Source organism: Lepisma saccharinum, chromosome 12 (genome assembly GCF_977018435.1).
Source record: "Lepisma saccharinum chromosome 12, izLepSacc3.1, whole genome shotgun sequence".
Lineage (NCBI taxonomy): Eukaryota > Metazoa > Arthropoda > Insecta > Zygentoma > Lepismatidae > Lepisma > Lepisma saccharinum.
The window spans coordinates 53074604-53090208 of NC_139240.1; the positions used below are offsets into that span (position 1 = coordinate 53074604).

The following is a 15605-nucleotide window of genomic DNA, read 5'->3' on the forward strand; positions in this document are numbered from 1 at the left end:
AACACACACACCAAGACATCCACTGTTCACTTAAATTTAAAAAAATAACTAGAGAAATGGTATGGATATATTAGGTGCACAATTTAAAAATGTATGAAAACATCATTCTGGATAAAGCTGCATTTCTCAGTATAATTAATTTTCAACAGAATATTATGCCAGGGATAACTTTTATCATCATTGAAAGCAGCTACACAATAGGATCATAATTACCCAGTGTAAAGTGTTGTAAGGATTTCTTTGTGGATGCTTTGGTCTTAACCAAAAAGGCTCAGCTCTAGAAAAATTTAAAATACGGGAAAATTGTCCAATATGTTGTTTTATTGGGATCATGCACATTGAATATCAATATGTTGTTTTATTGGGATCATGCACATTGAATGTGTGTTGTGGGAAATTGATTGATTTAGTTAATTTTATTTGACTTTCTGCCCCTTTTGGCTAATCGTGAAGATTAGGATGAATGATAATACGATGAAAGGGACACCCACAAAGAACAGCCATGCATGGGCAAGGATTCGAACCTGGGACCCCTAGCATCGAAGGAAGGTTTTGATAACTCCACCACGGAGGTTAGCATGATTTGGGAAATGTAAAACCCAAGAATATAAATTTCATGATGAAAGTTGTGCGAATTACTCACATATTTAATATAAATATATTAATAACTTACGTTTTGCGAGTATCTATGTTGCTCCCTTCCTCAGGCTGGTCACGTTTAGGTTATATATAATTCATAACCACATGGACCTCTCCATAGGTACAGGATATAGGATTGGTAAAAGGTGTATGGTTAAAAAACAATAAAAATCTAAAACCCATTAAATGGAAGAGGAATCTCAGACTTGATGTGAACTGAAATGGAGGAGGAGTGGGGGGGAAACAGAGGGGAGGAAACTTTGGAGTATTGCAATTGCAGGACACGCGGGCTGTGGCTATTCACAGTCTTCAAGTTTTAACATTCCAAGGAGCAGTTCTAATCGGGGAAACAGCATGGTACTATGACGTGCACCTGTAATGGATTTTAGATTTTCTTTTTCTTTTAACCACACCTTTTACCAATCCTATATCCTGTACCTATGGAGAGGTCCACGTGGTTATGAATTATATATAACCTAAACGTGAACAGCCTGAGGAAGGGAGCAGTTGCATCCCGAAACGTCGCAGGAGCAACAGATACTCGCAAAACGTAAATTATTAATATATTTATACAAGAATAAAAAATTGGGGGTTCACTGTATATAAAATTTAGAGCAGCTTTTGGGTAATGTGTATGAACTGTGCAAACAATTCACTCAGATCAATAGTTGTACTTCCAGTTGGTCTAAATGATGTAAAAGATTTTATGTTCTTCAGGGGACCAGGCGGAAAATACCTAAAATGTAAGAAAATGTGAAATCAAGGATTTCTTTTTTTTCCTTTCAATGTTGGCACCATCAAGATTGAAATGTATAATGTAGGAACATAAAATTAGCATTAAACTGCATTCAGTTCATTCCTGTGTAAGGAAGTCCACTTTTTGCCTCAAATATAGATTTCGTATAACTAACAGGACAACAGAGACTTCATAATAATTTATTTTTCAGTCTAAAAGCCATAAATTTTGTGTTTCTAAGAGTCTTGTTTGTATTTTGCAGTTCATTTCGCACCACTTCGTAACAAAATATATAAAAAGATGCCTTGGACCTATATAAAAAAAATGAATATTACATGTGTCATCTAACTTTTCAGATTAATTCAATAATACATGTCTACATACTTTACATTCCTTTGTACATTAACATGTCACATTTCCATTCACTACAACTGTGTATTCATTATAGCATTTTACTCCCTTGGGACCATCAACATTGTATGTGTAATGAGGGAAAATGTAAAATCCGGGAACACAAAATCTAAATTTAACTAGTTCTTAAACCTGCTACTTTGTATTGTTGATGTTTATGTTGATTAGATGACGTACATGATGGGAAGCACACACATACCAAGCTAACTTGACCACATAGGTGACACATAATTTACAAAACTTTCAGGAAAAGAAACTCTTGCGGTTTTCACAGCCCAACCCTGATTCAGACTGTCCTCAACCTAGGAGTATATCATCAAAAATAAGTAATACTGCAAATAAGGTGTAGCCTCAGATCAAAACCAATCCTCACTTTCTTCAGCCTGGGGCGGAATTAAAATCATCATAGGCTGGACCTTCCACTATCCCAAGAATATATTGACAAGGGAATTGCTACAATTTCTAAGTAACCCCGATTATACATTTTCCCCACAACTCTTCATACAATCAATCTTGATTTTCCCAATGCATCATGTTATAGAGCAACCTCAAGAAAAACAACTTTTGGCGAAACATATTGGGGCACCTCCACCTTCTACCGTTCAACTAAACAATAAGGAAGCCTACTCCGCACTACCCCTCCCCATGGGAATAGAATGCACAGGAGTCGTAGGTCTGCGCAGGCCCTTTTCCATGTGGCTCCACTATAGTGATGACGTTACAGCAGACAACAGAGCACGATTTGACTCCAAACAAACCTGACAGTGTTTTTCTATTTAAAAACATTGAATTTTCAATCAGAAGGAATAGCTTTCATGATTGTGACAGCAGTTATGAAACAAAATTGTGATGCGAGTAGTTCGTCGATATATCACACATACCTTACAGAGAATAAGGTAAAGTATAACTGGAGTAAGAAAATCAAGCATTTCTCAAGATCTACACACCAGTTCCAAGCACAGGCAAACAAGTGTAATCACACTCCCACTATGAAAGATGTGAAACCAGGAGCAGCAGTGCCCATTGGCTTGATTCCAGATCAGATGCCATTGTGAGCAGTCACGTTACTCAAAAGTGGCCCTTTTTTGTTCTCACGGTGCTAAAAAAAATTCACGAGCTATATTCGGAAAAAAATCTCGTTAGCATAGATCAACGGAGAATTGAATAAGCTAAATTTTGATGCAACTTGTTTTTCTGTAGGTCTACTGGTGAATTTTTAATTGCAGTCCGAACACTAGTATCCATCATTTTTAATCCGATAGTAGTTAATCAGACCAATGATATTTATGTAGATTAGATGATGTACATGATGGGAAACACACACACACATAGCAAGCTAACTAGACCACATAGATGACACGTTGAAAGAAAACAGCAATAATTTACTAAATTCAGAAAAAACTGGGCTCAGACCAACCCTGATTTAGACTGTCCTCAACCTAGGAGTACATCACCAAAAATAAGTATTATTGCAAAGAAGGTTTAGCCTCAGATCAAAACCAATCACTCACTTTTTTCAGCCTGGGGCGGAATTTAAATCATCATAGGCTGGACCTTTCACTATTCCAAGAATCTTTTGACAAGGGAATTGCTACAATTTCTACAAAAAACCAATTTTACATTTACGGCGAAAATAATACACATAAGGTACATTCGAAAATAAATTTTTGTTAGCATAGATTAACTAAGAATTGAATAGACTAAATTTTGATGCAACTCATTATGTAGGCTTACTGGTTAACCTTTAATTGCACCCGAACTCTAGTATCCGGGTCATTCCATGTCAAATCAACCACTTTTTTAAAAAATGGTTGCATGACCATTTTAGAAAAATTTCATTTTTAGTACATTGGTTTTGATATCTAGAAACATGTACAAACCTATGTTCAAAAAAATTTATTGTCTTTAGTTACGGTTCCAACATGGCGCATGGCTTTTTTTTTGCTCATGTAGCAGTATACAGAAACCTTAATATCTCAAAAACCATTAAAGCTAGAGACCTGAAACAAAATTCATTTTGTAGCTAATGAAGTATACTTCCTATGATATTCAGGTATGCTTTGCTTGAAATTGCATCGTAAGTACGAAAATTATGGTGGAAAATGGGGTAACAATAGTTAAAAAAATTGCATTTTTAAGCCCGATTTTTTTAATGAAGGGGTTTAGTCTAAGGCTTGATTTTTTTTCAAATGCTTAGAAATGCACCCCTTTTTTACAGCATGGGCTCAAACATGGCCGTTCATTGAATTTTGACAGTTTTCGGGGTTAAATATCTCAGATGGGCCTCCTTTAAAAATTCTGAAATTTGGCACATAGGAAGCCCTTTATGAACCTAACTCGCACTAAAAATCTCAACTTTTAGATTCAACTCCTTTGGTAAACGATGGCTTTAAAGCACGTAAATTGTCAATGTGGAATAGGTTTCCCTATACTTTTCCCAACTCACATTTCACCTAACCCTTGATCCTATTGACTATGGAAGAAAAATCTTGAAGCTATGACTTTGTGAATTGCTTATAACAACGAAACCTGAAGAAGAGATTTAACAATGTTCGTCATTAAAATTCAAACTCAGTATCAGCACAATAGGTAGTAGCTATGGTGCTATATTGAAAAGGAAATTTAAATTTGCATATACTAATGAATAATGTTTATGTTCAAACAATAATAAATAACTTTATAATTATTAAATTGATAAGAGAAAACTAGAAACAAGAAAATTACAAGAGCATTTATAACATATCAATGCTATACTTGAGAAGAAAATATATCTTTGTTATCTCCTTCCGGGATAAAGCAAGTCTTTGTATTCACAATTCTGAACTTCCTTTTTCAAGATTCATCATCTGACCAAACCACATCCAAACGTAGAACATATAAGTGTCACTCTATGCAACCTTCCTCCAAGCACTCATTTGAGGAACTGTAACCTTTACAAGCATGCTCGTTAAGCCAGATGAAAACAGATACCTATTCACTGCTTCAAAATCAACATGGCATCTTTTCTACATATCAGTGTCATTCCATAACTTTCGAATCTTTATAAGATTATATCATAGGGATGGGACCGATTAATCGGTACTCTATCGGTATCGGCCGATATAAGCATATCGGTATATCGGCATATCGGTTTATTTACCGATAATTTTACCGATCCGATATTTTTTTTTTTTTCAAAAGTTGACAGAATTCTGTAATTATTTCCCTTTCATGGAAGAAAATTAACAAGGTCACAGAATTCCTCATATATTCCTCTGAAAACAGACCGCAGGAATCTTTCAATTTAACTTTTTTTTTTAGCGGAGTAATATTCATAACGAAGACAATCGTAAAAAACTGCAGCCGGCAAATCGGTTCCAAATCTCACGTTCATGTTGTCAAGTTAACTGCTATATATTTTTTTAGAGGAACGGTGTGCAGAATGAATCCGACCATAAGCAATTGCAGTCAATAAACCAGTTCCAAAACTCACATTCATGCTTTCTCATTGAAAGGTAATGAAGTCTTCGCTACCATACATTTGCGTACATCTTCGAGCAGGTTGACAAGAAATACATGCTACGCACGCACAGCTTGATTGAGGGATCTCACTTTTCGCACCCGCAACTTCACCGCTGTTTGCTCCCTTCGACTTGTTACATCATGAAAAGTTCCGTGTGTTAATGCTAAGAAATCTTCACAATGAATAAATTTGCCGTGACGTCAGACCACGGAGGGGTGGGGCTTGTGTTCGATTTGGTGTGCGACCAGATATACCGCTTTCTAGACAGAGAAGCGAGCAGAGGGGAGGGAGCATGGAAGATTTGCAAGCCAGTTGTTGGCCATGCGTTGCCAAATTGTGCGTCGTTCTTCAACATATAGTTGTTTCCTTTATTCGATAGCAAGTGTTTGTATCGTCATGAAAGAGAAAAACGGACACAGAAAAACTAGACATAATATTTGACCTTGATAAAGGTTTGACAACAAAGGAAGGGCAGGAATCTATTCAGATGGCAACGTGGCACTCGAGCGCAAGAAAGGGGAAGCAAGAGAGAACAAACTTATCGCAGTAGTCACGCAGTATTGCCATATGAACGAAACTTCCACTAGGAACAGGGAAAGGGGATATTTTCATTTTGTGGCAGTTGAAAATTGTCAGTAATGCAGGTAGTACACCTGAGCCGACTGAATCGAAACTAGTGATAATGGCCTCAAGTGGAATCCAGGTTCTGTGAAAATCGGCTGCTACTGATAGAACATTCCAATTATCCCGTTTATATGTTTTCAATTTCCGCAACTGTTATGCTCCTTTTGGTTTGATTTCACTCCACATGGAAAGGTGCTCCAAGATTCAAACGTAGTAAATAAAATTGCATTTTCTTTTGGAAAAAGCACTAATAAAAAAACTGATGGTGCCAAACAGAGGCGGATCACCCCCCCCCCCCCCAAACACACCCACCCACACGCAACTCTCCTTAGTCGGCAGCTGTCCTACAGAGAAGGAAAATTGAATAATTCGTGAACTTTCATATTGAAAATGAATTTTGCACGTAACATTTAGAGATATTAAATTTGTCTGCTCCCGTGGGAATTTCTCCCACCTCGACATTAATATTTTTTGGTGTGCCGTTACTGATGTCGAATTATATTAAAATTCTCTCAGAGTTAGAATAGCCTATTTTTGCATTGCATTTCACATTTTTAAAGCACATTTCTGGGTGTGTGCAGGAACTCGAGAAAGTCTGTTCCCGGATCGGCCGGGGGGGGGGGGGAATCTCGATACAGACTTCAGAAGTGGCATTTCTTGAAAATAGCAATTTTTATTCCAGAAATGCAAAAACAATTACTTGAGGGGAAAGTAATGATTAGAATTCGAGATATTCACAATGCTGGTGAATTTCAACATTTCCCACTTCGTAAATTTCCCGACTTAGACGAAAAATGGAAAATTTTTACCCACCCAGAACATTCGTTTCGTAGGTTAAAAAAAATTCCCCATCCCGCACACACTTAAATATCCGATCTAGCGACAATAGCGAATTTTGCAGTCCAGTTGTTGGAAACACTGTCTCAACTGTGCTGCATGCTCACTCGGCCTGCTGCTCTCTTTACTCTCTCTTTGTTTGTGTGCATCGTGTTGAATACATCGCGTCACTACTTTTGTGTCTAGTTATCCAAGTTCGTTTTTTGTTGTGTGTGGTTTTTTTTTTTTTTGTTTTGTGTTAAGTTTCTGCATAGAGACATGCCAAAAGAGAAGAGTACAGTGTGGAAACATTTTAAAATTAAAATAACCGATGTTTCTAAAGTTGTGTGTCAACATTGTTCTGCCGAAATTTCTAGAGGCGGGAAGTCGACAAAATCATATACCACGTCTAACATGCAATATCATTTGAAACGATGTCTTCCACATCTGAGAAAGCTGAAAGATTTATATAGTGAAGAAGTATTTGCTGAAAGTGAGAACTCTAGTTCCGGGGAAAATAATGCTGAAAAAGAAGATAAAGTACCGCATGTGCAATGTGATGTTTTTGAACCAACACCTGGCCCAAGTTCATCTGTTCTTGCTATCCGTGAAACGCTATCAGGATATCAAAAAACCAATTCAAAACTTACCATGCAGCCGACAATAGACTCTTTGTTAAACAAGAAAAAAAAATATTCAAGAAATGACCCAAAATCAATAGCAATTGATAGAAAAATATGTGAAATGGTTGTTCTGGACATGTTACCGATGCAAACGGTAGAAAAGGATGGATTTCGAAGGTTTGTCAACTTTTTAGAACCACGGTATCAGATACTTAATCGGAAGGCATTGTCTTCCTCACTGATACCTAAAATGTATGAACGTGTATCACAGAAGGTCCATATAATGCTGGAAACTTGTACATTCATTGCTGTAACAACAGATGTGTGGACCTCAATTGCTGGGCAAGATTTTTTGAGTGTGACAGCACACTTTATAGACACAAATTTTAAATTAATAAATTTAAATCTTGAAGTAGTGCCTTTCAGTGGCACAAGTCACACTGGACTCAATATTGCAGAAAACCTCAAAGAATGTTTTAATAAATGGGGAATTTCCTCGGCAGTAAAAGTAATCATTACAGACAATGCTCCCAACATGAAACGTGCTGCAGGTTTGTTGGATGATCCATTACCTATATGGATACCATGCATGGCACATTTGCTTCAGCTTGTTGTCAACCAGTGCCTAAGTCAAACTGAAATATCTTCGGTTATTAAAATTGTAAAGAGAATAGCAACGCACTTTCATATGTCACCAAAAGACTCCAGAAAATTAAAGGAAACCCAAGAAAATCTAGGACTTCCAGCTCATAGTTTAATCCAAGATGTTCCCACTAGATGGGATTCAACGTATCTTATGTTGGAGCGTTTCTTTGAACAAAGACTTTCTGTAACAATTGTAACATCATCTTTGTCACTCCCAGTCGAAATATCGTCATCACAGTGGACCCTAATCGAGAGTTTGGTAAAGGTGTTGAAAATATTCCATGAAGCTACTGTATCATGTAGCAGTAATAGCACATCGATATCAGATATAATCCCAATGAAGAACAGTGTTGTACAGGCAATGAACAGTTTTGCATCTGAACGCCGAGTGAGGAACTTAGCAGAAGATTTGAAATCAACACTAGAACGTCGATTTCAAGAACTTCAGCCTGGGACAAAAGAAGTCTACATGAAGGCAACAAGTCTGGATCCTCGCTACAAATTAAGGTAAGCATAAATCAGTAACTTTACAAGGACCTTCTCTGTTATATACCTGTCACTTTTTTACCAAATTTGTTCTTTTTTCCTTTGCATATTTTCAAGGTAAGACTCTACTTTATGTCCTTTTCCTAAGAAATACGTGTCATATATCATTGGAAAGCTTATTGTATAAGGAATTCAACAACTTAAATTACCTGGAGGAGGAAATTGATAAAAACTGAGGAACGACTTGAGATGACCGGATCCCTCTCCGATTTTCTTCGTATTTGGCATGCTCACTAATTGAGGCCTCCTAATCACGAATCTGAAGTTAAAATTTGTCGGGAACGTCTAGAAATTGCAAAATAAGCAAAAATAAGGTTAGGAGGCCTCAATTAGTGAGTATGTCAAATATGAAGAAAATCGGAGAGGGGTCCGGTCATCTCAAGTCATCCCAAAAGGGATATTGTTCGGATATGAGTAATTGAACGTACTGAGGAAATTTTTCGATGATGAAGCACATATTTAGAAGGGAAATGAGTGCTAATGGAACCTAATGTAACAGGCCTTACCTAACCTCGTAGGCATACCTCGTCCCCGTGAATGGTTCGTGGAGCTACCCGTGCATGGTTTTTGGAGCTAACATGAATGGTTTGTGGAGCTACCCATGCATGGTTTCGGGGGCTATAGTGAACAGAAAGTATAAAAAGAAAAAAGTACTTACCCGAAGAGATGCCGGCTGTCTGCAAGCACGGTTTTGAGCAATGGACTAAATTATTACTGGGGATAAACGTATTTTACACTATCTACAAGTTTTTAGGAACCTGTTCTTCTTCATGCATCATACACACGCACAATGCCCCGCGAACGCAAATGAGCAAAGCACATGCATTCACAATGCGGACACAAAGACGAACCTGCAGTGTTGTTAACTCCCATCGGTTACCACCAAAAGGCAATAAGGACGTAAAGTAGAGTCTAGCCAATTCCAAAATGTATTAAGAATAGAAAAAAGGTATCTGCTATCTAAGGTGTCACTTTATGTATTATTAATCAGAACCCAGCAAATAATGCCCGCAAATAGCAAGAAGAATTAGGTTACGTCTCAAAGTACCAAAATTGTGTCTGGTAAATAATTGGAAGTTAAGTTTGGCTTCAAATTATCAAAACAGTCATCATACACAAATTCCTTTTTTTCTGATTTTTTTAAAAATATATATATATTTCTGAATTATGCCTTCATTAAGGCAATTTGCCAAAACTGGCAATAAATCAGTGCTAAATAAAAAAAAAATGGTAAATGTTTACTATCCTTCGGACACCTATAACTTCTGAGTTTCGTCAATTATTGACATTTCTACTTACCTATCTGCTTCACGGATCATTTTTTAACGTGTATTCACGTTTTTTTGATCAATTTTTTTTAAAAAAGTGTTTTTGTAACTGAAGAACGTACGTTTCCGCAAATGGTTTGTGGGGCTATGTGAGAATGGTGTCTGGGGCTATGCGAGAATGGTGTGTGGTGCTACGCATATTTTTTTTCGAAACCAATTTTTAACTATTGTAACCCATTGTGACCCTACCTAACCTAACCTTAGCGGAAATGGTTCGTGGGGCTATGCGTCAATGGTTGAATTTCCGCTATGAAACATTCCCACATCACACAAAACACCTTCCAGATGTTAGACAATGCTACAGGAACTTATTACGGTAAGTAGTTTCTTCTGTAGAAATGAAGAAATCTGTCCGAAGGATAGTAAACTAGTACCAAAAAAATACAATACAGCAGTTTCTGATTTTTTTTTTGTTCCTGCATTTGACCACAGCAGAACATTACTTCTTGAGTTTGTTTTAAGTTCACTTTATGCACAGAAAGGTTAGTTGGTACTGAATGTGCAGTTTAAAGTGGAATCTGAACCTTGTGCCATATGCGCTCGTGTTGTGTGATGCTACAATACCCAATATGACTCACATAACTTTACCAAACTCCAATATTATAACTTCTTTGTGTAATTTATCGCACAAACAGCGATGCGAAAAAAAAAGTTTTCGTCCGAGTTTTCAGTCCTCGTGATATGAACGGCTAGACATAGAGATTATTTATTCATGGGCGAAGTTCAGCCTGTGGCAGCTCTACCACTTAACCTACAAAACTAATATATCATCATGAAATTTTATTTTTAATCCTATCTAAATCCTTTATATTTTGTCAATGGAAGTGTTGTGCATTTGTTTCAAAACTCTTTGATCTGTGGACGAAATTACTTTAAAATGTTAAAAAGTAAGTAAAATAAACCACATCAATCAATTGTTAGATCATCCACAATAATAATGCGTCTACTATTGTTCTAGAAGTGCTTATGATTCTGGTAGGCTTTTTTATGACTTGCATCATGCCGAAATGTTTCCTTGGTTAGCTGGGTGTGCTGAGAGAAACAGAATATTGTTTTGCTACACATGTACTATCTTTTGGGCAAAAGACTCTGAATGGCGTATGGTGTTCTGAGTTGAACAACCTAATTAGAAAATGCTATAAAATACCAGTCTTACAAACCTTTGTTGCATGGTGAGGCATCTCATTTGCTAGCATTTAAATATGCCTGGATCATGTTTTATCAGAAGCTGCCTAACTTCAGGCAACACAATGAAACTTTGCTTTCAAATAGACAATGCTTATATTGAATAATCCCATAAGTAATCTATTAGGCAAAAAGGACTTTGGACTTGGCATTCCCACTCGAAATGCTCATGGTACGCCATTGGTATTTATGAGCAACCATTCATTTACACTTTTCATATGTATATCTGGGCTGCTGCTATCTACTTCACGTGCTTGGGGTACAAAGAGGTATTAATTACATTGCAAAATGCTTTTCTTCAGTTAGGTGAGTCAGGTTTGGACTCTTAGCATTAATAGAACACACCTAAATGCTTTCGGTACTAATTTACTATTCCACAAACAGATTTCTTCATTTTTGCACAAGAAACTACTTACGGTAATAAGTTCCTGTAGCATTGTCTAACGTCTGGAAAGTGTTTTCTGTCATGTGGGAATGTATCATAGCGGAAATCCATTATTTTTGTTGAAAAGTAATTCTTCGACGCACAATAGCCTTTGGCGCGTACACCTCCGTAGATTGTCATGCTTGTGTTTTGTTGATTGCAGGGTTTCCAACCATGCCGATGTTTTCCGAAAAGATGATGTATCATGGATGCGTGGTGAAATTCATACCGGGTGTGAAAGATCCACTGGATTTTGTAATTGGGTACTTGAAAAACAGTAGTCCCACAAACCATTGATGGATAGCCCCAGAAACCATTCATGCATAGCCCCACGAACCATTTCCGGCAAGGTTAGGTTAGGCAAGCATAGTTAAAATTGTGTTCGTAAAATAATGTGAAGAAGCTTAAAAAAATAAAAACTTCATGAGTATTTTTTGGTTACGAAGGTTGGAAACACTGCATCGACAAAATACAAGCACGACTCGCGATGATGTACGAAGGTGTATGCGCCATACTGTTTCTTACGTAAATAAAGAAGTACTCGTAATGTGAAAAATTGAAATTACTTTCATGAAAAAAAATGAGAATACACCTTCAAGAATGTTCCGCGAAGCAGATACATAAGTACGAATGTTAAAAGTGACTAAACTAAGAAGTTACATGTGTTTGTGGAATAGTAAATTCTTACCATGCTTTCATTGTTAGGTTAGGTGTTTCAGGTTTAGGGCTATTAGTATTAAAATGTCCCTAAATGATTTCAGCATCTGATCACGTAAGATTCAGTGTAAAGCACAAAACCCTCTGTTGAGCCTCACATGAAAAAAAATAATGATAGAACTATGTATCCAAGACGTGAGTAAACCGAGAACAACTTCTCACTGTGAAGTGCAAACAATCATGTACACTACTTTTCAAATCTTACTTTATCTGGTAAATAATGCTTTTGAAGCTTTTAACTGTGCTACTTAGCTTCTCCATGCTTCAAATTTACTTTCCAAAACTGTTTCCAGTATTCTAAAGCATTTTTCTAATTAAAAAAAACAACATGTAAAGGCTTGTATGGGGATCTGGTGGCTAAGTAAAGCCCATTTCTTTTAAAGGGCTAATTTATTGCTAGGCCTTAATTAAACTAGTCAGTAATTAGGCAGGTTTTTTTTCAGTATTGTGGTGAGTTAAGTCAGTAATTTTGACTGACTAGTTTCCATCCCTGGGATGAAGTTGTAGTAATGGTTGTTGAAAAATAGAACTAGTTCCCTCAAAATAAAATCTGAAATACACCACCCAACAAAAATATTATGATTTAACACATCTTTCAATTTCTAATTCAAATTAGTAAGTGTGGACAGTATTAATGCAGTTTTCAGTGTAGGATTATTGCAAAAGTTCATTTTTCTAATGTACATGCTCATACACATCAGAAGTAAAGTTTTTTCATTTCATTTTACAGGATTTTTAGAGAAGCATCACAGTCGACTCTAGTAAAAGAGTTGCTACAGCAAGAGTTTGAAGCCTCTACCTCATGTACGGAAACTGGTGGAAACCATGATGAACAGATTTCAAGTCAGTCCAATGCTGAATATGGACTTTGGGGTATTTGTACCCAACTTCTTGAAGAGTGTACCCATAGTGAAACACGTTCCACATCTCCTCTGGAAGCTGAAATGGACTCTTTCTTCAATGAACCATTGATATCTCACAGTAACAGTGCCCTTGGTTATTGGGAAGGAAACACCAAGTATCCACTTCTGAGAAACTTGGCAAATAAATACCTAGGTGTGCCAGCATCTTCAGTTTCGTCTGAAAGACAATTCAGCACAGCAGGATATATCTGCAACAAAAACCGCACAAGACTGAATCCACAGAAGGTTCAGCAACTTACATTTTTGAATAAGAACCTGCCAGTTGTAGACTTCAAGTGGGACTAGTTTGTGTTATTTCTCTTTCCATTCAAGAAAAACCAATTGAAATATCTGCATGTTAAATGTGATTAAAATTGATTTTTTATTTTTCAGATCAATGTAAACAATGCAATACCCCAGAGTTTGTTGATAGACAGTGCATATTATATATGTGTAGTTAATAGATGTATTTTTATCAATATTTCTAAATATAACTTACATTTTTCTCAGATATTGATTGAAGGACTGTATATTATTCCAATTTTCCTATACTTGCTACTTTGTATTGAAGGAACACCATGCACAAGGTGTTGAGATTGCGAGTTGACCACTCCACACAGCGACTACTTTATATCGGATCGGTAGAATATCGGTTATCGGTATCGGTAAATTTCATATCGGTACTTTATCGGTATCGGTAAAAATTTCATATCGTCCCATCCCTATTATATCATGATCAAAGTTCATTCAAGTCATAAAAGGCTTCTATCTCACTTAAACATCCAAGTTATTATAACGTTGCCCAGTTTAATCTTTAAAAGCAACAATTATTATACAAATATATCACCATCCCATATTGATATATCTGTCCTTCTCTTTGTTCCATCCTCAGCTCCTCTCTCAAGTCACAGACAACTAGTATCAGAGCAACTAGTTCAAGCCACATTTTTTAGTATGTGCAATCTTCAATTGTTTTTGTTTTATATTTTTGTCCATAAGTGCTTAACAGCTTGAATGTTTGTGTTGTAAATGTACATATTTGCTCTGTTACAGCTATTTTACTATGTATATTACAATATACTTATCTATTGATCACAATTACCATTTTTTGAATGTTGATACAAAATACCAAGTATGACATCACAATGTACATTGAACAATTTTAAAGAGTTGACCTTTGTATATAAACCTTGAAGCCAATGCAAATGTACACAATTTGAATAAATTTAATTATAAATTTGAATATATCATATCTTTGTTGTCTGAAAGAACACATATGATTGAAGATATTTGTTTTTCATATTGCCAGTCAAAAATAACTATTATGACTAACTTATTATAAATATTGCACAAATGTAGAACTTTGAACTTAGCCTAACCTTTTTGAAATGTTGTTATGAGAATGTATTATTTATATTGTCATAGAGAAGTTCTCTCGAAACGTCGTAATTGAAAAAAACTTATACTCGCAAAAAAAGTAAGTAAAATTGTAATTTATATTGTTCGATGCATCTGCATGACCTCTAAATAGAAATTAATTTTACTGAAAATTTACGGAAATTATCTTTATACACATTGGCATGAAATGAGGGGGTGAGATCAACAAAAAAGCAAAGTTAATTTTTCCATACTTTTTTTGAAGCACCCTAATAAGAGTAATAATTTATCTTGTATGTACGCATTGCAGAATTATTTCACTTGCAGTCAACGATTGTTACAAGTATAACGAGAGTTTTTAAGGACTATACCGGAAAAAATGGAAGAATGTTTTAGAGCAAACAATTTCAGAGAAAGCTCTCAAAAACCAGTAACCAAAATAATGAATGAGTTAAAGAAAGTAATTGAAAGCGGGATCACGATATCAAGAGATTGGCAAAATTTCAACCCTGCAGATTGCCTTTGGACTACTAAAAACTCACAAACAGGGAACTCCAATACGAACCATCTTTGCAACTTGCACACATACTGTGTACAAACTATCCAAATATTTAGTTGAAAGGCTTGCTATAATTAAACAACAAACACCATTCAGTGCTAAATATGCATATGAAGTGAAACAAAGAAAAAAATGTTGTTTGGAATAATGAGTATCATACTGCAAGTTTTGATGTTGAAAATTTATATCCTAGTGTCCCAATCGAAGGCACCACAGATGGGTGACTCATTGAACAGACACGAGTTTCTTGATCCACATAGCAATAGCTTTACGACATACAACTAAGAAAAACTGTGTGAACCTGAATTATGCTGGGCACTCAAAATATAATTTACTGTTGCTTTTCCCTATCAAACTAGGGTGCATGTTATATGTGCGTAAATACGACATCAAGAGCACATAAACATACCTATGAACTATGAAGACATTCAAGAAAAATATGCAAACTTGCATTATGCTAATATTATATGCATTAGACTGCCAAAAACAAGACTAATATTTATATTTGGATTAGCAAATATCTGGTTGAAACGGGAGAATATTTTCAATAAACCATTTTCATCCAGTCAAG

General features: G+C 36.0%; 1 protein-coding gene and 2 non-coding genes across 3 annotated transcripts; 1 reads left to right on the forward strand and 2 right to left on the reverse strand.

The window, feature by feature from the left end:
* Positions 1-2131: 2131 nt before the first annotated feature.
* On the reverse strand, positions 2132-2200 carry LOC145996622 (small nucleolar RNA SNORD31). The gene has a single exon (XR_014442811.1). It is a non-coding gene; the product is annotated as a small nucleolar RNA SNORD31 (small nucleolar RNA).
* Positions 2201-3268: 1068 nt separating this feature from the next.
* On the reverse strand, positions 3269-3338 carry LOC145996620 (small nucleolar RNA SNORD31). The gene has a single exon (XR_014442809.1). It is a non-coding gene; the product is annotated as a small nucleolar RNA SNORD31 (small nucleolar RNA).
* Positions 3339-7026: 3688 nt separating this feature from the next.
* LOC145996078 (zinc finger BED domain-containing protein 4-like) lies at positions 7027-13611 on the forward strand. Its single transcript, XM_083132324.1, has 2 exons — positions 7027-8503; positions 12927-13611. Exons 1-2 carry the CDS (start codon positions 7143-7145, stop codon positions 13402-13404), a joined length of 1839 nt encoding a protein of 612 aa, XP_082988450.1. The 5' UTR covers positions 7027-7142; the 3' UTR covers positions 13405-13611.
* The last annotated feature ends 1994 nt before the right edge of the window (positions 13612-15605 follow it).